At 43.0% G+C, this 25,459-nt stretch overlaps 1 protein-coding gene across 1 annotated transcript in view; it reads right to left on the bottom strand.

Moving 5' to 3' along the window:
* Positions 1-25,459, bottom strand: part of PIP5K1B (phosphatidylinositol-4-phosphate 5-kinase type 1 beta) — a 297,843-nt gene that overhangs the window by 83,189 nt on the left and 189,195 nt on the right. The window contains exons 7-8 of the mRNA XM_021694307.2: positions 24,638-24,937; positions 705-916 (exon numbers count right to left, since the gene is read on the bottom strand). Of these exons, the coding sequence (XP_021549982.1) occupies positions 705-916; positions 24,638-24,937 (512 nt within the window). The remainder of the gene's footprint in view (positions 1-704; positions 917-24,637; positions 24,938-25,459) is intronic.

The raw sequence follows: 25,459 nt of genomic DNA, 5'->3' as shown, positions 1-25,459 counted from the left end.
TTTTTAAAAGTTTGATATGTATGGATTTCCTGTATAAAAGTGAAATACGCCTGTGATTTAGTCATTGTTGGAGACTCCTAGAAGGTGATCACTAGTGGCCAAAATGATGCCTTCTGTTCAGTCTCCTGTACAGCTGGTAAACGCACGTGACAGTCAGCCATTTCAGTAATTCTCTTTGGTTGCAATTGTTCCTGTTAGTCAATATGTACTTAATATGTGCAAACGAATCCTGCAGTTATGAGCACATCTGGCTGAGGCAAGAGACCACATCTGCCAGGGTAGAGGATCTAAAATAAGAGAATCCTCTTATGCAGATGAGAAGGTCTGAATTATGAATGTAATTCCTATCATGTGTTTGCTTAAATACGAGTTTATTGAAATTCAAAGTATATTCTCCCTATTGTGGTAGACGTTTTGAATATGGAGCCAAGAGGCGTAAAAACATTTTTCAGCCATTGTTCAGAAATGGAGCCATTTGAAAAAAAAAAACCACATGGGAGAAAGAATGGTAATAACTCGAAGAATTGCCATGCATCTAGTTACCCGGAGATGAACAGAAATGTAGGCTGCTCAATCCATGTTAGCACCAGGTAGGAATCCGTTCTCAAAGAGCCACCGTGAAGGGAACGTGATTGCATTTAATCACCCATCGCTATGGGCTGCCACAACCAGGAGGGGGGGGGCAGGTGGGTGGGCACACTTACGTGTCCAGGTTCTCTGTGATGATGCCATCTCCAGATTTCCCCGGACCCTGGATGGACTCCATCGCTGTGGAGTAGAGGACCTTCTGCATCCCAGACCTCTTAGCATCAGGCACATTTTGTGAGTTCTCCTCTTCTTTCTCTTTGAGGGAATGGTCCAGGATGTGGATTCCCAGCAAAAGGCTATAGTCCATGATTTTGAAGCTTTCCAGCACCTGAGTAAGAAAAAGAACCAGGAGGCCGGTCAACGGAAGTAGCTCCTAAGTCTCATCTGCAGAGAATCAGAAAGCTCTAGATACGCAGATGCACAGCCCCTGCGTCCCTTCCAGGGGATGGCTGATACAGGAAAAATCAAAATAAAAACACTTGAGGTTATTATTAGGTCATATTCAATAAGGATTATCACAATGGCTCCAAGATGGTGTTTTTTTAATGCAAATCTAAAGCAAGCACAGCTTTTCCTAACCCTCCATGAACGCTTCACTCATAACATTTATTGAACACTTCCCCCATGCCAGGTTCTAAGTAGGTCACTCAGATCCAAACCTCACAACTCTTTGAGCTAGGTACTATTATTGTTTCTATTTTACAGATGAACAAATTGAGACAGAGGGAGATAAAGTAATTTGTTCAATATCACACTGTTTATAAGTGGCACTGTCGGGATGTGAACCCTGGGCAGTCAACTCCTGTGGCCATACTCTTAAACATTAGAGCACAGACACCCCCAACTAATGGTCTCTATATGCATGTATCCTCCTCAGCAGGAGGACTCAGCCGGAATGTGTTTTTGTCCGGATTCCGTTCTCCAAATCTTAACCTCACTGGAGTTCTGTGGTCTCCTCTGGAAAGCTGGTCTTTCACAGTTGCCATTCGGTTCCCAGCAGAAGTGTTTTTAAAAATTAGGATCTCAACAAACAACAGGACTTCATGCTTAGTTATCCACTCAGCCAACAGTGGGGAAGAGAAGAATTAAGAGTAGCTGGATGTGGGGCGCCTGGGTGGCTTAGTCGTTAAGCGTCTGCCTTCGGCTCAGGTCATGATCCCAGTGTCCTGGGATCGGGCTCCCTGCTCCGCGGGAAGCCTGCTTCTCCCCCTCCCACTCCCCCTGCTTGTGTTCCCTCTCTCGCTGTGTCTCTCTCTGTCAAATAAATAAAAAATAAAATCTTAAAAAAAAAAAAAAAAGAGTAGCTGGATGCAGCCAGACAAAGGAGGGAGAGATGCTCTGACAGGAAAATGGCGGGAGATAAGGTCAAGGGGAGAGGCATTCAACATGGCTTCCCAGTGTACGTGGGGCTTCTTCCATGGAGGAAGAGTATTCAGGAGGGTATGAAGATGGGGCGTTCTCCTCTATGATAAGGTTCTTCTCCTAGTGGGTTGTATATGATTCTCCTCCCCAACAGGTTTTTTAATGCCTGGCATTTCTCACACAAAGCTGCTCAGGAAATCAAAACAGCCCAGAAATTAAGACAAGCCTGCATGGCAGAACAGTTGTCTCTGAATCAACATGATAATCTGTCACCATGCCCCAGTTAGGAAATGTCTTTTAGGAGCAGAGTCTATGGATAATTCTTTACCCAGAGACTGAATACCCAGAATTCCATAGGCTTTTCTCATTATTCCTCACCCCAACTGCTTATTTATTTAAAAAATTTTTTTAATTTAAATTCAATTTAGTTAATACATGGTGTATTATTAGCTTGAGGGGAGCCCAACTGCTTTCTGACCAGACATTTATGATACAGAGGCAGCAAACAGGCATTGGACCTGAGGATTCACATAACTGTGGCTGTCACTTGATGGATACCCTCTGAAAGGGGGTTTTGTGAACTACGACATAGGTGGCCTTCCAGAAATATGGTCATCCCTGGGTCTCATGCATCTTTGCCATCAATGAGGAAAAATGAAAGGGGGCTACACATGAGTATCAATTATTCACCTCTCAGTTTACTCAATTAAGTACTTTGAGAAAGGAGGTAGGCAAGAGCTGAGAGTAGAGTCTTATCATTTAGGAGGTTTAGGCCATGGCATTTTCTAACCCAAGAGAGTGGCCTGATAGCCATGTGGACCAAGCTTCCCTAACCTAAGAAGAAGTGGAGGCAAGACTGAAGGAAGAGGGAAGGATGTCAGGAAAAGTTCCCCACCACTGACCCAATGATTCGGCATCAGACCCATTGGCTGGTTCTCCAGGGAGGTTTATCAGCACCTTTCTCACCCCTCCATAAAACAGCATGGAGCCATGTAAGAAACCAAGCCAGCTTTGCATCACGGTTGCCAAGGACCCAACCTCTTAAAGAGAAACACTAACAGACACTGAATGCTTTCTTCTCAAGAGTAGAAGGACCTTGGTCTTTGTACCTGTCAACCATACTGAAAGGCTTGGGAATAGCGCCCTCTCAGACGGCGTCATAATCCTGCAGTGGGATCACCACCTGCAGATGCCAGCTTTCCGACTTACATGTATCAGAGCTCGTGTGTCCCTTAGAGAGATCTGCGGTAGGGACATAAAGCATAAAGAGCATGGACTCTGTGACCTAGGCGGGTTACATCACCTCCCTATGCCTGTTTCCTCCTCTGTAGAATGCCGACAATAATCTTACATCCTGCAGAGTTGTAAAAATTCAACATGGAAATGCAGATAAAGTGCCTGGAAAAATTCTCGGTACAGGGAAAATGCTCAATTAATTGCTAGCTACCTTCATCCTAATTATAAGTCACGGTGACTCATGGCTCACACTCGGGTGAGAGGCTACAGAAGTCGTCTTGATGTAAACACCCTTGAAGTTACACTTCTGACAACAAAAATGCACAAAAAGCCCACAAAAATATGACTGCACTTTGGGCCAGCTTACCAGCTCCCTTTTGGGCCTCTTTAAAAGTTCTGGGTTGAGTGTTCAACAGGAAACGGTCAGCTGGCTGCACCACAGTTCTGGTCAATGGGCTATAAAATGACGGCCTCACCATCCGTCTGGGCGAACAGTCCCGTTTTCAATGAGCAAAAATCACAGCCTCATGCCCTGCACAGCCCAGACTACCCACTGGTAAATGTCCCCACAAAGCAGTACACTGGCTTCAAAAGTGTAGAAAATTCTAATCAGACCCTGTGACAACACTGTGAGTGTTCCTACCAGGCATCCAGGGTGGTTTAAAGCGAGGTGTGGGCAAACAGAAAGGTCCTCCTGAGAACATCACACTTCTTTCTTTCTCCTCTGCAAAGCATCTGCAAGTGAGTTCTGCTTGTTAAAAAGCTTTCTTTATGATATATTTTTCCTTATATTTTCAATGCAAGATTCAACCTGAACCATCTGTTTGTACTTACAGCCTCTTCTGCCTAAGGACAGGCCAAAGGGAACAGGTGCATTTTAGAAGCGATACAAAGTCAGGCTGGGGTCCAATTTTAACTCCTGGTGCTTTAAGTGGCCAAGTATTTGTCCTGGCTTATTTAAAAAAACAAAACAAAACAAAAAAACAAAAGCAAGCCTCAAGAGAGAATTCACTATGAAAAAGCTACACCTAAATTTTTTAAAAGAGAATCATTTTCTCTGTACTCTCAAACTGGATCGGCAGAGTCCCTGAAGGATACTGAATTGTCTTTAGGAGGCCAGGCCCCTACTTTCAGAGTGAAAAGCTTAAAAAAGATAAATTCTATTCACACTGTGTGGGAAGTTGACCATGATAGTTTGATAGTTTGATTTTGGGTTAGGTAAAGTCACCATCTAACAAAAAAAAAAAAAAAAAAAAAAAAAAGAGTTAAGGAAGAAAAAGAGAAATATATAGGCATATAATTTAAGTCAAATTCAAAAACTTCCATAACGAAAAATTCTGGGAACAGATTTTAGTCACGTGCACTGCAGATCTGCATCAATTAGGAACAAAATAGTTATTCATATCCTCCTGGTTCCTTAATTAAAGGAATCAAATACATCTGCCAAAATCTTAGCATGTGTGAGCCTTGAGAGTGTGCAACATTCTGCAACATGACAGACACCCATCAGTCAAGTCTGTCACTCAGGCGCGAAAACTTTTTTTTTTTCTAGACTGTCTGCCTGACCTGGCGGTTGCTGGTATATTCTATAGCTGTGTGTTTGCTACGCAAAACGGTATTTCTTGTCACAGCCAGATTTCTTCCCCTTCTCTCTCAAGGACTATTTTAAGACAATAATAATACTGGAAGATAGTGTAAAAAAAAAAAAAAGGTCAATGTCGGAGCAGTCGGTATAATATCCTGAGGACGTGATCAAAACTCTCTGTTCCTGAAGAAAGCATCCTCTTCAGGTTATTATCGTCGGTGCTATGTTGGGAAGGCTCTTATTCACAGCGTTTCTACAGACCTGGTGACCCAATGTGAAAAATATCCTAATTCAGAATGACAGACACTGCTGTCCCCTCTCCATGGCTAGAGGTCATCAAGAGTGCCTGCCCCTTTTCCGCCTCTGTGCCCACACTCACTGCACGCTGCTCTCTGTCCACCTGCTAGAAGGGGGAGCAGCTGTGCGGTGGTTGAGGCTCGAGGCTCTGGGTCCAGCTGGTCTGGTTTGACTCATGGCTTCCCCAGGGGTCCCTGGGCAAAGTACAGAGCTGTTCTGGGCCTTGTTGCCTCACCTGGAAAACAGAGAAAATGGGAACCCTGAGCTTACAGGGTTATTGTGCAGAACGAGTTAATGCACGTCAAGTCTTAGGACAGTAACTGGGATATGCAGAGCGCCCAATCAACGTGAGCTACTATTGTTGCTGTTCTTCCGCCCCCTGTTGGCTCATCCCTGCTGACCACGCCCCCTGGAAGCCCCGCTTGCCCTCAGCCCTTGTTCCCTGCCTTCCTATATGTCTTTGCCTCCCTTTCCTTTGGTGAACGTCTTTGTTCTCTCTTAACGTTTTACCCTCTCTACTTTTCAGCACTGACATTCATTCACTCTCTTTGTTGGAGGAAAAAACTGAGCCTCTAGTCTGTCCCAGGCACCATGGAAGTAAAACAGACAAAAAGACCATCCTCAAAATTACACAAGCCTCAATTACAGACTGGAATAAGGCCTGGAAAGAGAAAGTCAGGGTGCTGTGGAGACATCTCACACAAGGGGTACCTATTTTTGACTGAGGAGTATTTCAATAGTCCAGATAAGAGACGGTACTTGAGGTTCCATACAAATTTTAGTGTTATTTGTTCTGGTTTGTGACTGGAATAGCCAAAGCTATCTTGAAAAAGAAGAACAAAGCTGGAGGTATCATAATTCCAGATTTCAAGATCTACTACAAAGGTATGGTAATCAAAACAGGATGGGACTGGCACAAAAACAGATCAGTGGAATGCAACAGAGAGCCCAGAAATAAACCCACACCTATATGGTTAATGCATCTATGACAAAAGAAGCAAGAATTTTCAAATGGGGGAAAAGACAGTCTCTTCAATAAATGGTACTAGGAAAACTGGAGAGCTACATGCAAAAGAATGAAACTGGACCACTTTCTCATACCATCTGCAAAAATAAATTCAATATGGATTAAAGACCTAAAGGTGAGAGTGGAAACCATAAAAATCCTAAAGACAGCATAGGTAGTAATCTCTCTGACATCAGCCATAGCAACACTTTTCTAGGTATGTCTCCTAAGGCAAAGGAAACAAAAGCAAGATTCAACTGGGACTACATCAAAACAAAAAGCTTTTGCAAAGTGAGGGAAACCATCAACAAAACAAAAAGGCAACCTACTGAATGGGAGAAGATGTCTGCAAATGACATATCCAGTAAGGAGTTCCTATCCAAAATATATGAACTTACACAACTCAACACCAAAAAACAAAATTCTAACTAAAAAATGGCCAGAGGACCTGAATAGACCATTTTTTCAAAGAAGACATACAAATGGCCAACAGACACATGAAAAAATGCTCAACATCACTTATCATCAGGGAAATCGTGAGTATGGCATGATGTTTAAACTTGTCTAATCATTAGGTCGTACACCTGAAACTAATTTAACATTATGTGTCAACTACTCTGAAATAAAAAATTTAAAAAAAAAAGATGACACTTGAATGTGGATGGCAGCAGGGGAGTTCAAGGGAGAAGTGGAAAAAATTTGAGCATCTCTTAACGGGTAGATTCTAGCTATCATCTCTCTACAGACAAGTCCCAAAGTCTTTTCTTTAGGTCAAACTCACTCCTAAGCTCCAGGCCTGTGTATTTCCAGTGGGCTTCTGGACATTCCTAAACTTCTATATAACTGTCTTGCTGTAACCCTAAACTCTTATTTTCTCCCAAAGCAGGTTCCTTTCCCTCACTTCTCTCTTTTATTTGAAATCAGTCTGATGTGGATTTCAGACTCCCCGACTCCTTTTCCTTCTTCATTAAGCTGCTCAATCCTGCAGCTTCTATAATTGGAACATTCCTTCGTGCTAATGCTTTGATTTCAACTTCTCTTTCTCCCACCTTCCCATCTATCTCCGACCCCCTCACCATTGCTCAGGTGATACTGAAGGTCCTTGTTACTGTGCTCCCAGCCAACATCTGCCTGCTACTTAACATCTGTCTAGAGACCTCTTCCAGGCTGGTCAAGCTAGAATCACTTAGTTACCCATTAATGTGCCCCAAAGGTGTTGCTCATGCTTTCAAATCTTCCTGGTTTTTCAAAGCCTATCTCATCTCTTACCTTCATGAAAACTAGACTCATAATCTCCACAAAATGTTGAGAACACATCTCCCCTCTGAAAACTGAAGCACGTTTATCAGCATCCCTCTATGGCTTAAAACTTGGGTTGTTTCTGTATTTTTCCTATCATACACACCAGACTGTTCTGCTCACCAAAGACTTGTTTTGCTTTGTGTTCCTGCTGCGCACTCTGATCATAGCAGAAATATGTATTTTTTATATTGCTGTCCTTGTGAGCAAGCAAATGAAAACCAAAATATTCAGCAGCAAAGAACACAGAGCCCTACGGCTTCTATCTCAAATATAAGAACTCGATACTGCATTTCAAGATCATAATGCTTGTGAAAAATCTTCAGTGCTGAATGAATTTACTGTGATTACGTGCCCTATATTGTCAGAAGAACAAAGCTAATAGTGTTTTCAAACCTACCCACACCAGAGGTATTTTAAAAACCTTGTCCAGGGCGCCTGGGTGGCTCAGTTGGTTAAGCGACTGCCTTCGGCTCAGGTCATGATCCTGGAGTCCCAGGATCGAGTCCCACATCGGGCTCCTTGCTCAGCAGCGAGTCTGCTTCTCCCTCTGACCCTCCCCCCTCTCATGCTCTCTCTCTCTCTCTCATTCTCTCTCAAATAAATAAATAAAATCTTTAAAAAAAATAAAATAAATAAAATAAAAAAATAAAAAAAATAAAAACCGTGTCCAGGGCAAAAATCAAGCTGTTATTTACAGAGACTTCATATTTACTGATTAGTAGGCATACACCTAAATGGCAGATATGAGGCAAGCTTATTTTGCCATAAACTAGGTTAAGGTTAGAGTCTAGTAAAAATATCACTTGAAGGAGTCACCTTCAAGGACTATTAAACCAGGAGCACTTGACCTTGGCTCTAAGATGGATGCTCTGTTCTGAAACACAGCTCAGGGCCTGCTTAGCTTTCTTGCCCTCTGTCTCTCTACATTTCCAATCTGTAAGGGATGTGAAGTTAAGCTGGTATGAGACTGAGAAAGGATAATCACTGGATGAGTCTAAAAGACCTTCTGAAAAACAGTCACATTTAAAAATTGGCACCCAGCACCAAAATATACTAGGAGTGGCAAAGACAACACAACTCAAGTAATGTGGACGTGGTACCTTACACAAAATGGAGAAGGATCGGGATTCTAGGAGGAAAAGGGATGCTTTATTAATCAGATCTTAGGCAAGCAAGGTTTCTAATTACTTTCCATGTCACAGGGGTTCTTATGGAAATTAGTCCATTCAATAAATATTTTCTTGAACACTATGTGCTAGGCACTCTCTTGTTTAGAACCCTTTGAGCATTCTGTCTACCATATGACAGAAGCAGAATAGCACTATTTTACAACCCCTAAGGAATGAACAGGTCTAGTCAGTGGTCATCAACAGCTGCTAACATCACAGAAGAAAGGCACTCTGACATTATGTGCCTCCTGATGGCAGGAAACAACTCTAAAAATAAAGTCAAACCTAAATTTGACCAAACCTGTAGATCCAACAACCAATCTACAGGGAAAATGGGAGAGATGCACACGTTGAAACAAACTGTGGGGATGTCATCAGCAAAATCTGGACTATGGGATAAACAAACCAATTTCTTCAACAAATATCCTCACGAAGAACAAATAAGTGACCGAGTGGGGGGAAGGGGGTTGTGCTTAACACACAGACCTTATTTAAATCCTAATCCAAACTAACCAAATTGTTTCTGAAACAATTATGACATTTGAACACTGACCAGTAAGAATTAATTAATTTTGTAAAGGTATAATGCAATTATAGTTGTTTTTTTTTTTTTTTTTAAAAGGAGTCTTTACATGGATGCAACTGGAGGGGATTATGCTAAGTGAAGTAAGTCAAGCAGAGAAACACAATTATCATATGGTTTCCCTCATATGTGGAACATAAGCAATAGCACAGAGGACTACAGGGGAAGGGAGGGAAATCTGAAGGGGGAGAAATCAGAGAGGGAGAGGAACCATGATAGACTATGGACCCCGGAAAACAAACTGAGGGTTTCAGAGGGGAGGGGGATGCGGGGATGGGGTAACTGGGTGATGGGTACTAGGGAGGGCATGTGTTGTGATGAGCACTGGGTGTTATACACAACCAATGAGTCATTGAACACTGCATCAAAAACTAATGATGTACTATACAGTGGCTAACTGAACATAATAAAAAAAATAAAATAATGTATATAAAAATAAAAAAAGGAGTTTTTAGTTTTTAGGGATTCTTTTTTTTTTTAAGACTTTTTAAAAAAAGATTTTATTTATTTATTTGACAGAGAGAGACACAGCGAGAGAGGGAACACAAGCAGGGGGAGTGGGAGAGGGAGAAGCAGGCTTCCCACTGAGCAGAGAGCCCGATGCGGGGCTCGATCCCAGGACCCTGGGATCATGACCTGAGCCAAAGACAGACGCTTAACCGACGAGCCACCCAGGCGCCCCTAGTTTTTAGGGATTCTTAATGTTTGAGGAAAATAATGTGATACCCAGAATGTATGCTTCAAATTCTATGGGGGTGGGGGCTGGGGGAAGAAACAAGATAGGCCATGAGTTGAAAATTCCTGAAACTGGGTACAGGTACATGGGGGTTCTTCTATGATGTTCTGTCTACTTCTGTGTATATTGGAACTTTTCAAAAATAACGTTTAATATACTGAGGTGCTTAGATGAAATGCATTTATATGCTGTTTAGAGGTAACTTACTACTACCTCTGCTGGTGGGCAGGCTAGAGATGGCAAGGTAAAGATGAAAATGAATTATTTGGGATCTTAGCTAAACTGGTTAAAGCAGGAAACTTGCTGTTTGATCCTCATCTCCCCGACCTTTCAGTGATGAAGATCTGAAGAATAACCAAATCAACAAAATGTGGCACTGACAGAAGATGTATCAAAGTCCCTGAGTAATTTTCCAGCTGGCCTATAGTCTAGTCCTTGAATAAAGAATACAATGATAGGCAAAGACATTTGTGCTAATTGAACAATACAAGCCAATTCAATCCTGAGGCTTTAATGCAGGTAGACATTCCTGGACACATTGGTTTAAGGTAAAATGAATCCAAGGGTCTGTCTTTCCACCCAAGGTAGGCTCCTTGGAGTATATATAGTTCCCGAATTACTTGTATGTACAAGTCAGTTAAAGCTGAATACTGCCTTTTAAATTTAATTTAATTTCCTCAATAAAGCTCGGAGTGTTCCTTGCTAATATAATAAAGAGAAAAAAATAGGCTGTGACAAGCCATACAATTTTGGCTGGTAAAGCAGACGGAAATAAATATTCAATTCTTGGCCTGTTTATAGCAATCATGTGTTTTTCACGGTGTCTAATGCAGTGATTTAGAATTCAGGGCTGTGCTGGATTGACCCATACTTCTGCTTTTTGTGCTCAACTTGAAAAGTTTGCAGTAATCAAAGTATACCTCAGAGGCATTGAAATAGCCATCTACCATTTTAAAAGATTGTATATGACTATACATATATAATCATATACATAGATCAACTTCTATATTGGGTGAGTTTTGTTTTTTTTTCCTTTATACTTTGTTTCTAGAAATAAAGATGTCTTAATAAATTATTTTGTAAGCACATTTAAAAGAAATGTCTTAAAACCGCCAAGTCCTTCTTTTTTTTTTAAATTTTTTTATCCTTATGTTAATCCCCATACATTACATCATTCGTTTTAGATGTAGTGTTCCATGATGCATTGTTTGTGCATAACACCCAGTGCTCCATGCAGAACGTACCCTCCTCAATACCCATCACCAGGCTAGCCCATCCCCCCACTCCTCTCCCCTCTAGAACCCTCAGTTTGTTTTTCAGAGTCCATCGTCTCTCATGGTTCGTCTACCCCTCCGATTTCCCCCCCTTCATTCTTCCCCTCCTGCTACCTTCTTCTTCTTCTTTTTTTTTCTTAACATATATTGCATTATTTGTTTCAGAGGTTTTGAACCTCTGAACCTTTATGACATTTGAACACTGACCAGTAAGAATTAATTAATTTTGTAAAGGTATAATGCAATTATAGTTGTTGTTTTTTTTTTTTTTAAAGGAGTCTTCGACAGTCTGAGATTCGACAGTCTTGCACAATTCACAGCGCTTACCAGAGCACATACCCTCCCCAGTGTCCATCACCCAGCCACCCCCTCCCTCCCACCCCACCCCCCACTCCAGCAACCCTCAGTTTGTTTCCTGCGATTAAGAATTCCTCATATCAGTGAGGTCATATGATACATGTCTTTCTCTGTTTGTAAGTCCTTCTGATTATAGATTTTTCTGGGGGCTGGCGAGCTGCTTGGTGAGACTTGCAGGCCGTGCTTAGCACACGGTTTCCACATCCACTCCAATGAATGAGGGGAAATTCCTGGATCCTCATCCTTAGCCACTAGTCTTCCCCCTCTCTGGGTAAAGAGGAAAATGTACCCCTTTCTCCCTCTCTGCTCACGCTAATGGACAAAGAGAGAAAGAAAAATGGAAGGAGTATCTGGCTGCCATAAATAAGCACTTGATGGTTTGGAGTTAACTGTAAACTCTAAGCTTCTTAAAGGTAAGGGCTGTAGTCTATTCATTTTTTTTTTTTTTTTGTACCTCCCACAGACTTCGCACAGAGCCTTATGGAGAGCAAGAATTCAAAACTATTTGCTGAAAGACATAAAATTAATTTGGTAGGAAGGTGAGGCGGGATTTGTCAAATGAGATTCCTAAAGCCAGAGAAATCAGCCAATCTATGCTCTGAGATGATACAAGGTTCCACAGGGCAGGAAGAGAGAGTCTTGGGTCTGGGAGAGTGACCACTGGCCATCAGAAACATAGCTTAAAATAGCAAGTGCATCCTTAGAGGGTGAGTCTTGAGAAGTGACAGAGAACCCTGGAAGTGATAGAAATTCTTTGGAGTCTTGAGGTGCTATAATTTATTTTGAAAATAACAATATGTACACGGTCGAAATTAAAGACGGTATCAAAGGGTGGCTCAATGCTACATCCCACGGAGCATGAGGGTGATGGTTTGAGAGAGAAATAGAACACAGTAAGTTAAGGAACCCCGGGGCAATATTCTTGTCTCCGTGTGTCAAAAAGTGATGAAAACCCTAACATCTCCCATGCTGTTTACCCCAAAAGATGGAGTGATAAAAGAGGGACAGTTTACATCAGCCGATGACAGAGAGTTCAGCTTTGAATAAGAATATTTAAATTGAGAGGTGACCAAACTAGAAGGGACGGAAGTATTATTAATGTGTAAGTTGACGTTGGAGGAGGTGGATTCCAGTGAGCAAGAGTAGTGGAAAATTAAGAAACTCTATTTCCCCTGCACATCTGACTGTAGACAAGGAAAATCGGCAACCCGGAATCACTGCTTTCACTGTTCCTTGAAAATCAGGTTGTTGCTGTTTTTTGCCCCTGACATCGCTAATAATCTAGAAAGAAGTTGGCTAGCTCTTTCAGAAAGAGGACTATTCGACGATGTCTCATCTCCGCCTCCTGAGGACGCACGTCATTGTCTGAAGCCAGATTAGCAGGTGCTTGAGAACTCAGCCAGCGTGGTGCTGGCATCTAGCACGGCGTGTTTCTGGAACCGCTGGAGCTGGATGACCACAGACAAAGGGGCAAAGTTTACGAATGAGGACTTCGTATGGGGAAACGAAGGGAGGAAGTGAACAAGACATGGAGGACTCCAGGCAGGCTCACGTTCAGGTGGGACAAGGATATTGTACATAAGCATCAGGTTTTAACTTGCCCAAGTCACTAACAGCTATGGACAACTGACACGCCCAGGGGACAACTTGCCCCTTTCTTGTAGAAAAGTGCACAGATATGTTCTTTTTTTTTTTTTTTTAAGATTTTATTTACTTATTCATAAGAGAGAGAGAGAGAACGAGCAGGGGGAGCAGCAGGTAGAGAGAGAAGCAGGCTCCCCGCTGAGCAGGGAGCCCGATGCGGGACTTTATCCCAGGACCCTGAGATCATGACCTGAGCCAAAGGCAGAGGTTTAACTGACTGAGCCACCCAGGCATCCCCAGACCATTTCCTAACCTTTGTAATGCTTTCTCAGACCCAGGAAGCTCTCTAACACTCCTTTTTTTTTTTAAAGTTGAAATTTAATACATAAATTCATTAATAACAGATTGCTCTTGGCCATCTCACTCATGGGGGAGGGAGAAATTCCCCCATGGAGATTTGCTACCTCACCGTACAGAAGTGAGGAATTTCCAGGGAGAGAAAGCCAGGACAGAAGAGTTATACTTGCCTGATCAAAGTACCACATTTAAAAATGTCTTTGAAGGAAGAACACTGGTGACATCAAAGGAACATTCCCTTGCACGGGAAGGGACCTGGTAGAAAGTGTTGACTGATACTGACAGGAGCTAAAGCCTCTCAGAAGCCAGTACATGCTGATCTTTCGGGAAGACCTAGAACTAGTATGTGGCCCAAGAAGTCCCTTGCCTTTCACAAGGCAGTCACCCAGGCCCTCTTCCTGTAGAGCGTGGGTACTCGGCACGGGATGTCAAATGAATAACATAAAGCCCTGTTCAAATCAAACCGATTTTCCCCTTGAGAAGCATTTCCAGTTGCTGGAGTTGCAAGCTTCTGGGAGGAAGACAAGATCTCGCTTGACAGGTGCACAGCAAGCTGGGTAACAAGCCACAAGATCGTTCTGAACCATTTCCTAACCTTTGTAATGTTTTCTCAGACCCAGGAAGCTCTCTAACACTCCTTCGATCTCTGCAACTTAGTCTGTCACCAGATTCCAGAAGTTTCTCCTAAGCTATGGAGCCTCAACTCCATTTTATAAACTACTAGGGTTTGCCACCCTTTTGTCTCCTTTGGTTTGGGTGTTGACAACCCTGCTCTATTTCACAAGGCCATCCATGTGACTGACGGACGCTGGCATCCACAACCGGATCCACACTGGCCAACCTCAAAGCCTTTCCAGACCCATCTTCAAAAGCAGAGTTGCCACCGTCATGCCCGCCTGAGGCCACTTCCCCTTCCTGCTACAGCTCCTCTCTCTGGTTTCCCAGGACTCCCAGTGGGGAGGAGGATATAGCCTGTGGGGACATTTCCTTCCTTCTCCTGCCTCCCCTCGGATATTTTGTAAGTCGTTCCACTTGGGAACCTACATAGATCTTACCTCTAGATTTCTGGTCAACCACAAAATCAAAGACGGGCTGGTTCTTTTCACACCAAAGCAGAAAACCCTAATATATCAGACATAGCATCGTTCTATTTCATAAGCCCAAGGACTTCAGCTCCCATTAAGTTCAATTATTGTATATTTCTATTTCTGTGTGATAAGTTACTTCAAATGAAAGCTGGTTAGACATGGAACCACCACCACCACTCCTCAGGGAATATCTGAGTTGTCTAATTTTAGGTGATCTTTTGGGAGGAAAAGGAAAAGGAGTTTACTTAGGGCCAAGGTAGATACTTTCAGCCTCCTGCTACCACTCTTTCTGTAGAAATTTTCATAACGCTCCATTTGGTTTGGAGTGAGGGTTAAAACAAATACTGGCTTGATAATCCTGTCATTTCTGCGGCTGATGAGAATTTTCGAAAGCTGCTCACACAGGAGCCGACAGCACATCTAGAGCTCTATCTCCCTCTCCACAACATGTGAAAAACAATCTGTGAAAAACAGTCAACTCCACCGTGCCCATCACATTTCTCAGAAATAAGTTTTGCTTTTAAGTTGATAGGATTTCATGCACACGCAGATTGGTCACAGTTGAAAAGTGTTAATGGGCTTGTTTACACTTTCCAGTAAACTTTTAAAATTCAATGTTTGGATTGCTAATTTTATTTTGTGTTCCTCAGTGCCTTGGCACTGTTTTCCTCTCTCTCTCCTTCATGAAGAAGGTTGCAAGATTTCATGAACTCCTTGCCCTGTCCAGATCGAGTTCTCTACTTTGATCGAGTCCCTTCTACAGCTCCTTGTCCACCAGCTCCTTGTCAGAGTGGGGAAAACCAGTCACTGGTCAATTCCAGCCCATCCTGTTTGAATCTGTGTCGGTACTTAATGTTTACATTCCAGGAGATGTTCCCTTTTTCCACCTACAGACTCCTTAGGCGTTTGTAGTCAGAGACACCTGGGTGTAAGTTGTGACCCAGCACATGAGCTCTGGGGCCCTGGGAGGTGTCACCTGCCCTGAGTCTCCCCTTCTTCATCCTGGAAAGGAAATCACACCACTCACGTCACAGGGCCGGTGTGAGGATCGCTGAGAGTCCACCTATAATGTCAAGCGCTGCTCGGGCTCAGAGCGAGTCCACAATAAATGTCAACTGAACCCACATGCAGACACAATGAGCCCTGGAAATGTGCCTCTGCTGTAGGAAATCGTGTGTTTAAGTATTGTACTGTGTACACACACAGTACAATTATATATTATGTATGATGTGTTCTAAATGCTAAGCTATTTTGGGATCCACAGGTTCTATCTAAGATGGAACCCTGCCTGCCTCCACCCAAAATTGGAAAAGCTGGTTTTGCAAAGTATTGAGAATGACTTGTCTGGCTCAAACTGAGGTATCCCCTAGTTGGTAGAAGGTCAAGAACAGCAACACAGAAGAGTAATTTGACTTCTGTAGGCTCCCTCAAACTCTCTTGTGCTGACCATCTTGCCGTTTCCCTTACTACCAGCAGAAGCCGCCTGCCATCACCCACCTGCACCATGGCTGAATTGCAGCCACCAGCAAAAGCCTGGACAAACATTAGCCGCCTTCCAGGACTGATGGACAGTTGTGTTGTTGGCGTAAACGGGGCCACCAGGCATGACCTAAACAAACTGTTATCTCTAGGGCTTCCCCAAAAGACTAACACTGAGCTAACTGCTATTCTTTTAAGTGATTTAAGGGGTAGGAAAATGAAGTCATACAGTTCCTGTTCTCCTGGGGAGCAGATTTTAGAAGGCAAATATTAAACCCTCACCCAAGTAATTGCAAAATAATTTAGAAACACCAATGGCTATATTGTAGAGTTAGACGAAATCCTATGAGCATTCAAAGTCTCCTAGAAAGGCTTATTACTAGAAACACATGTGGCAAAATCCTGTACTTTTGGCCTCTCCTTCTCAGGAACTCCTATCAATTGCATTTAGTCCCACAGACACATGACCAGCCATTCAACTAAACCCTAAGTTTTTCTGCTTCATTTGTCACCAATAACCTATAGTCTCCCTAAATCCTTCCCTATTGGATGTATCTTCTGCTTCACTGGAATATCTACTTAAGTACTTCTAATTTATTTTATTTTTTATTTTTTTAAAGATTTATTTATTTGTCAGAGAGAGAGAGACAGAGAGCAAGCACAAGCAGGGGGAGTGGCAGGCAGAGGGAGAAGCAGGTTTCCTGCTGAGCAAGGAGACCGAAGCGGGAGTCGATCCCAGGACCTCTGGGATCATGACCTGAGCTGAAGGCAGACGCTTAACCGACTGAGCCACTCAAGTGTCCCTACTCAAGTAATTTTTAAACAAGAGACTTAAATACACATCCGTCAGAAGAGCTAAAACAAAAAGTACCAACAATAGCAAATGCCAGTGAGGATGAAAAGAAATTCGATCGCTCACACTCTGCCTGTGGGAATGTGAGAGGGTGCAGCTATTCTGGGAAAGAGTATGGCAGCTCCTTACGACACTGAACGTGAGCTTCCCATGTGACACAGCGAATGCACTCGCCATTTCTACCAGAGAAATGCATTATGCTTATGTAAAAACCTGCATGCAAATGTTGACAGGAGCTTTATATGTAACAGTCCAACACTAGAGAAAAGCCACGTGTTCTCCAGCAGGTGAATGGTTCAATGTGGTATGTCCACACCATGAAGTATCACACAGCAAAAAGGGGCAAGTACTGATACACACAATGACCTGGATGGATTGCAAGCTCATTATGCAGAGTGAAAAAAGCCAATCTCGGAACAAAGCCTACAGGACTACATTTATATGGTTCTTGATATGACAAAATTATAGAGAAAGAAAACAGATTGGTGGTTGCAAGGGTTTGGGGAGGGGCTGGGAGGGAGGGAGGTGGCTCTGATTATGTATAAAAGGGTAGCATGAGGGATGTTTGTGAAGGAACTGTTCCATACTTGACTGTGGTGGTAAAGTGAATTTATGTAAGCACAGAATTGCATAAAACCACCTACACATATGCCCATGCAGATACACAAATGAGTGCTTTGGTAAAAGCTGAAAAAGGTCAGTGGATAGTACCAATGTCAATTTCCTGATTCTGGTATTACACTAAGGTCATACGGGATGTTATCACTGGGGAAACGAGGTGGAGAGTATACATGATCTCTCTGTATTATTTTTCCGACTACATGTGAATGTATAATGATCTCAAAATGAGCATTTTTGTGAAAGAGGATTTTTAAGTAGAAAACTTTTTCAAGTCCTTGAGAATGTGATAATGTCTTTATTCTCACAAGGAAATCTAGCTTGGCCAGGCAAAGACATCTATGTCCATAATTCGTTTCTCTCAGACTAGAGTGTGGAAGGCACCGTTCTACTCTTTCCCAGGGACCTTTATGATTCTTTCCAGCCCAAACAGTCTTTGATTCTAGGAGCTGGTTTTATTTATTTGTTCACCAACTATGACTTGGTTTTCTGTTTATATTGCAATGGTATCAAAATAATAATAGCATACAGAGCACAACTCATAATCTGAAACAATGGAGCACATCAAATGTATCATGGGATTAGTGTTTGTAAAACATAATTCGAAAGACAGTGAATTTATTTATGCCTCTTTTGGGCAAGTCATCTTTCTTTTTTTTAAGATTTATTTATTTTTTAGAGAGAGAGAGTGAGAGAGTGTGTGTGCATGAATGGGGGAGGGGCAGAGGGAGAGGAAAGAGAATACCAAGCTGACTCCTCGCTGAGTGTGGAACCCTATGTGGGGCTCGATCCTACGACCCTGAGATCATGATGTGAGCTGGAACCAAGAGTCAGAGGCTTAACCAACTGAGCCACTCAGGCGCCCTGGCAAATAATCTTTCAAGGTACGGTATAGAGATGTGGGTTGGTAACATTCTTGCACTTAATAGAAATGAGATCTGAAGCATTTTTTTCCTCTTTTATGGTAACTGGGAGGGATAACTTATATGCAACCAATATAAAAAAGAAAGAAAAAACTAAGTGCAAGATATTAATGCTGAACAAAATTACAGCTGAGGGGTAAGCACTAGCCAAAACGCTAAATTTAGTAGTATAGAAAAATCATCTACTTGGTGATCCACGCTAGCATGCCCATAGCTGAGAAGAATCCAATCTACACGTTTAGAGCTTGCCATACATAGTTAGAAAGAAAGATCCCACTTTGCATGTCAAAAAGGCTCAGTATTCTTAAGACTGGTTTCATTAAATTCTGAGAGCCTATTAATATTCATGGTGAGACATTTGTGTGAAAAAAGAAAATTCGTTCCACACTATTTAAAGATTAATAACTTTGCTGCTCAACAAAAAAATGATAATAAATGTAAAATGAGTCATTTGTGTCATTAATTACCAGGATTGTGTCTGGTAGGACTCCCACTTAAAGGAATAAGAAATATTTGGATTATAAACACAAGTTCTCACTAACGTACTTTGCATTGATGTCATTTCCCCAGAGTTATCAATAAATATTGTAGGATGTAATAATTTATCAAATTAATTGATAGGGGACTCTTTAAATTTTTCATAGATATGTTATGTCAGAGAAGAAATAATTATAGTAAATTAAAAATGAACATAAGAATGAAGGGGGGGAAATCGGAGGGGGAGATGAACCATGAGAGACGATGGACTCTGAAAAACAAACAGAGGGTTCTAGAGGGGAGGGGGGTGGGAGGATGGGTCAGCCTGGTGATGGGTATTAAAGAGGGCACGTTCTGCATGGAGCACTGTGTGTTATGCACAAACAATGAATCATGGAACACTACATCAAAAACTAATGATGTAATGTATGGTGATTAACATAACATAATAATAATAAAAAAACAGAAACAATTAAAAAAATGAACATAAAAATAGTTCCCAATTATTCTTCCAAAATTAATAAATTTCAATTTGAAAGAATTTTTTACATAATCTTGTAATATGTACTGAGTATATACAATAAGCCAGGTACTGCACTTGGCAGGGAAGGATCAGGAATGAGCTTTGGCCTTTGAGACATTTACAGACTATGTAAGGAGACAATACTTACACCTAAAGAAGACATGGGTCAGTATTCAATAAAGTCAAGTCTAACGACTTCCACAACACTGCTTCTATGGGAAAACGATTGAAAGATAAATATACTTTTGTTACACAAATGGCTTAATACAGGGACAATCGGTACTGTTTTTCAAAATAATCCCAAATGATTAAAAACGGAGATCATCTGCTTTATTACATTCTCAGTGCCAACCTGGCAGGCACAGCGTGAAAGCGGGTTCTTCCTCCAACAGGCAGAACTCAAAAATCGCCTAGATACACACAAGTCACCAAAGATAGATTTTCTTGGAGATGTGACCTAAACGCGTCTTTGTCATCTGATAGTTTATTGCGCTTATTCCTTTGTTCAAATACATATTTCAGTAAGCACTTACTAAGGACCAGGAGATGCAGATACAGTGAGAGATGAAGGTTTGATCCTCAAGCTCGAGGACCTGCACGCGAATAAATAAAAGAGTGTGCTAAATCCTGCAAAAGAGGTCAACCCAGGGTGCCTGGGGAGCCACAGCACGGTGGTCTCAGAGGAAGCGATGCTGGGGGGTGGTCTCCGAGAGGAGCAGGTTCTTCTAGGTGAAGAAAAGCGGATAAGAAGAGTCCAGCTGAGTGAGGCATGGAGGAAGAGGCCAAACCTTCACAGAGTGGGTCCAGGAGATCAGAATGACTGGAGAGAGAAGGTGCTCTGGGCAGAGGCAAGAGAAGGCCAAAAAGGAAGCCAAAGGAGCGTCTGGAGAAGGCAGCAGGGGCCAGAGCAGGAAGGATCTTAGTGTCCCAAGGTAGAACGAGTGGGTTTTGGTTCACAGGCAGTGGGGAGCTGCACTTAGAGGATCTTAAGGGACTGGTGTCTTCTGATCAGAGGATCACTTTGGCGGCAGCCTCGAGGACACGTTGGAGGGCAATGACATTAAAAATGAGTAAAAATGCTACTGCAAAAGCCCCAGGAATGAATCATCAGGGTCTCAATAAAGGCAGGGGCTATGTATATGGAGCAGAGGGGGCGGATCCAAGACTGACTTAGGAGGCCGACTCGATGGCACGTGGTGACTTACTGAATATAAAGTATTGCCTCTCAGCTTGTTCATCACTGGGGATGGTTTGAATAAACCCTACTTCCTGCTTTTGATAGCAACAAGTAACCTATGACGGCCTGCAGGACTCTGTTGTCACAACTCTTACCGGCGTAGAAGGCTGTCAGTGACAGGCAGAGGGTGAGGCCCAGGGAGTGGAAATGCTTCCAGAAAGGGGACCCAATTATTTACATGTCCATTTCCCCCAGACACTGTCAATAACGTGGAAACTGGGGAGGACCCAAGATCTGGATCTGTGCTTCTGGAAAGAGGCTTTGTTTGAATCATATGAGGAGTAGGCTCAGCAGGTTTGAAAGATAAAGTACATTCAGTTTTCTAGAAGAGTTCCAAGTGGCTAAGGTGCTCTGTGGAGGAGCTGGCCAGGGATGGACCATCACAGAGGGCAGGCTTATAGACTAGGGCCTAAGCTTGGGCTGGGGAAGCTGGGGAAAGTGGAGTGGGGCCGCTCCAGGGAAACTGGCAGAAAATGGCTCTCTGTGGGAGGACGTAGATCAGGCCATTTTGGACACAGGAGTCCAGAAGCAGCTCTGACTGGGACTGAGGGAAGGAGACTGTGGGGAGCAGGACACAAAGGACACCAGTGAAGCTGGGTCAATGAGCCACGCAGGTGTCTTCTGGCCAGCACTCATGCAAGGGAAATGGGATCCTGGGGTCTGAGATGTCAAGCCAAAAAATGAAAGAGGTGGAATGGGCAGGAAGTAAGAGGCCAGGGAGAGGTCAGGAGGTTTATCATATCTGCCTGGGAACAACAGACAAGCTCGAGTCCAAAGGTCTGGGATTCTTGGATTTGCACTTCTAAGCCCTTCAGAGGACCCTGGCATGGCCAGAAAGGGCCTTCTGACATGATTTGGCTCCTGACAGCTTTTCTCTCCTGCCTCACATGCTCTCCGTTAATATTAACTGCAGCAATGCCAAAGACTTCTAGCTCTTAGATCACGTCCTGCTACTTCATGCCTAGCTTACATTGTTCTCTCTTCCCAGAAACATGCCTCTATCACATTGCCTGCCTGGAGAACTCTTCTTCAGACCCAAGCTATGATGTCACCCACTCTGATCCGCCTACAGCCTTAGAATATTACCACTGCATTTCATACGCTGCATGACAACGATCAGACATGGTGGTCATTCACTTCATGTTGGCAGACAATAGGCCTGCACTGCTTGTCCCATAAGTAAATGAAACGATGTATCCTAAGATGGGCCCAGTCCACCTTTCTGTTGCCAGGCTGCTGACAGAGTGAAGCAGTCCCCTGCTTGCTGTGGGTCTAGAGTCTTAGTGGAACCACCTCACTGAGGCAGAGGACTGTGAACCATAGAGAGTCCCAATCCTTCGGCACTGGAACCAGCCCTGTGGTGACCCCACACCTTCCATGCATCTCCATGGCACCTCAGCTGGCACTGAAGCCAGGTCCTACAAAGTGAGGGATGTGCCAGGCCAAGAGACACCCCCAGCAACACCAACCACACATCCTGTTCCAACATCCAGGGTGTTGGCCCTTCAGAGGATGACCTGAGGAGAGAGAGCGGATCTCTGCCTGGCCCTAGGATGGAGACCCTGAACCTGGGACAAGGTGGGTGGGGGTGTAATGGGCTCCAAGGGATTCAGGAATTGTGGAGTAGATGGCCACTTTTCTGGGGAGACAGTTCACAGCTTTCGTCGGTTTTGCCAAGAGGCCCATGACTATGAAATATGAAGACCCATCATTGCGGAAATGTGCCTGAGTTCCTCATGGCAGCTCTGCTCAGAGAACCAGCTGCTGACTGCAGATCACAGAGACCTTGTCACGGTCAAGGCAGATCATGGAAGGGACTCGGGTTCCCCCACAGTGAGGCATGTACAAGCTCCCACACCACCCTGAGAAAAGCCTTTTTGAAGACGAATGTTGTGCGTAATTTAAAGAAGTTCCATGGTCTGTGTCTGGGTCAAGATCAAATGCAGCCAGTCAGAGGGAGTTAGTTTTAGGACCTCTATGTTGACCTTCCTTAAAACAAGTCTTCCAAAAAAAAAAAAGAAGAAAAGGCAAATCTCCAGGGTCTCATTCCTGACAGAGAGTCATGTTTGACCTTGTTCTATCTGGGCTCAGGAAACACGAATAAACAGACAAATCTGGTGCTATGGCTCTTTTACATTTGACTCCCTCCCCCCTTTTTTTTTCTGGCACAGGAGCCTGTGTTTTTAAAAGAAAAAAAAAAATGCTTTCCATATTAAAGAGGCCAGAAGCACACACACACAAAGAGAAAGCAAATCTAAAACTGGAGTGGCTTGTACTAAACTCTGGGGAATTCAGAGTCACTTTTCACCCACATCCTGTAAGGGCAGAAAAAGCACAGGAAAAGGTTTCTACTAAAATGTGTGCATGTTTTTGTTTTTTTTCTTTTTTAAAGAAAAACATGAATCATTCATATCCACCCAGATATCTTGAATAGCACAGCTGGACATTTTTTTGTTTGTTTGCTTAGTTCCCACTGTTCTTCCCCTGACTTCTGAAAAGATAATTTTTTAAAAAAATCCTTACAGTGAACCTTTACGTTTCAACTGTTAAGAGCACATACTTTGTACCCAAACAGGTGTGGGCTCTGCCACTGACTTGCTAAGTAATGCCAGGCAGGTTTCTTAACCTCTTTAAGAGCCTAATTATCCCACCAATTAAAATGGGAATGTGAACAGTATAGACGTCAAATGGATGCTGAAATGTGTGTTAAAAAAAATCGTAGGCTAGTGTGGCTCACTAAGCATTAAGAATAGGAGCTGTGCAGGCGCCTGGGTGGCTCAGTCGTTAAGCGTCTGCCTTTTGCTCAGATCATGATCCCGGGGTCCTGGGATCGAGTCCCGCATTGGGCTCCTTGCTCAGCGGGGAGCCTGCTTCTCCCTCTGCCTGCCCCTCCCCCTGCTTGTGCTCTGACAAATCTTAAAAAAAAAAAAAAAAAAAGACTAGGAGCTATGGAGTAACATCTCTATCAATGCAACAACCCCTCCTCAATGACACCTTAGTGCATTCTCCTGCACATCATAACATGTAGAAAGAAAAGACCCATAAATAGTAGGACTGTGTTTCTCAGCAAGGATTTGTCCCCCTTCCCTCTGCATAATGCCGGTCATCTGTCCAGGCCCACACAAGATCCAGAAAGCCAGTCTGGAAGAGACAGCTCATACCTCCCAGGAACCAGGCGCTGTGAGTCCTATCTGCCCTGGCCAGGTCGGAGCCCAACGTCTGCCTGCCTTCACTGTGCCCAACTTAGCTGGGAATCTAGATGGTTCTCCCACGTGCACCTGGGCCACAAAACACTACTTCTGAGAATTTGCTCATCAAACAATCATCATTCTTCAGAAGCCATCAAGCTCCACTTCCCTCTTTTTCTCCAAGGCAAGTTTTACCCACCTTCTATAAATTCACCATGTTGGAAACATCTCTCCCAGGTTCTGAGTCTTATTATTTGGTTGCTAAGAATTGCAGGCTGGGGGACTCTAACGTCCTCCTTCCTTCTGACAATCACTGTGGCTAAGTTTGCATATTATGGTCTTTGCTCTAACTGTTGGGACTCATTCCTGATCGCCCAAAATAATTTCAGCAAATATACCTCTTGCCTCAAGCTTCTGCCTCCACACTGAGTATTCAGGGATCTGCTTATCAATTCTCTAGAATTCTCTCCCCGGGTGGAATCTTACTTCTGTCAAGGTTTGTATATGGCTTTTCTGGGTAATTGGTGCATTACACCTAATTTCTTTTCCCTCCAGGGGAGGATGAAAAGAAAAAAAAAAAAATCCTTGTTTCATTTTATCAAAGAAAGCAAACTTAAGCTTTTTTTAGTAAAATCCATGGATACTCCAGACAATTCCCTTATCATCCACCAATTCCCTCAATATCAAGGAAGCATGGATGGGCACTGGGACTGCAAACGATGGGACTCCACGCGTCCACTCCGGACATTCATTACCAAGGTTACAAGACCACAGACGCCTGTCCGCAGGCAATCACAGCAATGACACGTCCTTACCCGGCAGTCTCTCTGAAGTGTCTTCATGAGCGCATTGTACGTTTCTGTGTCAAAATATAACCCTTCGTGCATGTCTTGCAGGAAATCTAAGTCCTTAAACGTGGGGTTGGACTTCTCTCTCTCCTTTCGGGAGGCTCTTCGCTTGTAAGTGGAGCCTTTCAGGTCATATGTGAAGTGCATTCGCATGGAGCGCGGTAAGACGTTGTTCATTACCACAATCCTGATATTAATGCCCCCTGACTGCATGCAATACAGTCCATAAAATTTTGGCAAAAGAGTCCTTGGATTCTGGTTTAAATTCTAAAAGGAGAAAAAGGAAAAAAAAAGTGTCAATTCCTCTATTTTCACAGAAGAAGACTTTGTTAAATATATGTTTTCATCTATGAAATATGAGAATTAAAATTGGGAGTGCGATTCTCTTTATTTATGGCCATTACTAAAATAAAGCTCTTTCTGATTTGATTCTTAAAGTTGGCTCAATGGAACAGTACCTTTATCATTCTCAACCTACAGCCTTAAAAGTGGCTGAACTGAATGGACACAGAGTCCCAAATGAGATTCAACCAAAAACAGGCAAAGAATTTATTAGTGCCATGTGTGACTAAGATCTAAGGGAGCTAAAAAGGAAATTAACGGCTGGGGTCTACGCAATGAGCATTTAAAATTTTAATAGCTCCTGAAAAAATTATCTTCCAAAATGGGTAGACCGATTTACAATCACACTTTGTAAGATTATGTATTTCTCGTCACCCTTCATCCATGATGAGCAGCAACAAGCTTTAAAATCTCTGTAAGCGTGACTGGTTAAAAAAAAGGAAACTC

This window comes from Neomonachus schauinslandi, chromosome 13, assembly GCF_002201575.2.
Source record: "Neomonachus schauinslandi chromosome 13, ASM220157v2, whole genome shotgun sequence".
NCBI classification, from domain to species: Eukaryota; Metazoa; Chordata; class Mammalia; order Carnivora; family Phocidae; genus Neomonachus; species Neomonachus schauinslandi.
Note: the sequence above shows the minus strand (reverse complement) of the source record. Positions and strands in the feature narration are given on the sequence as shown.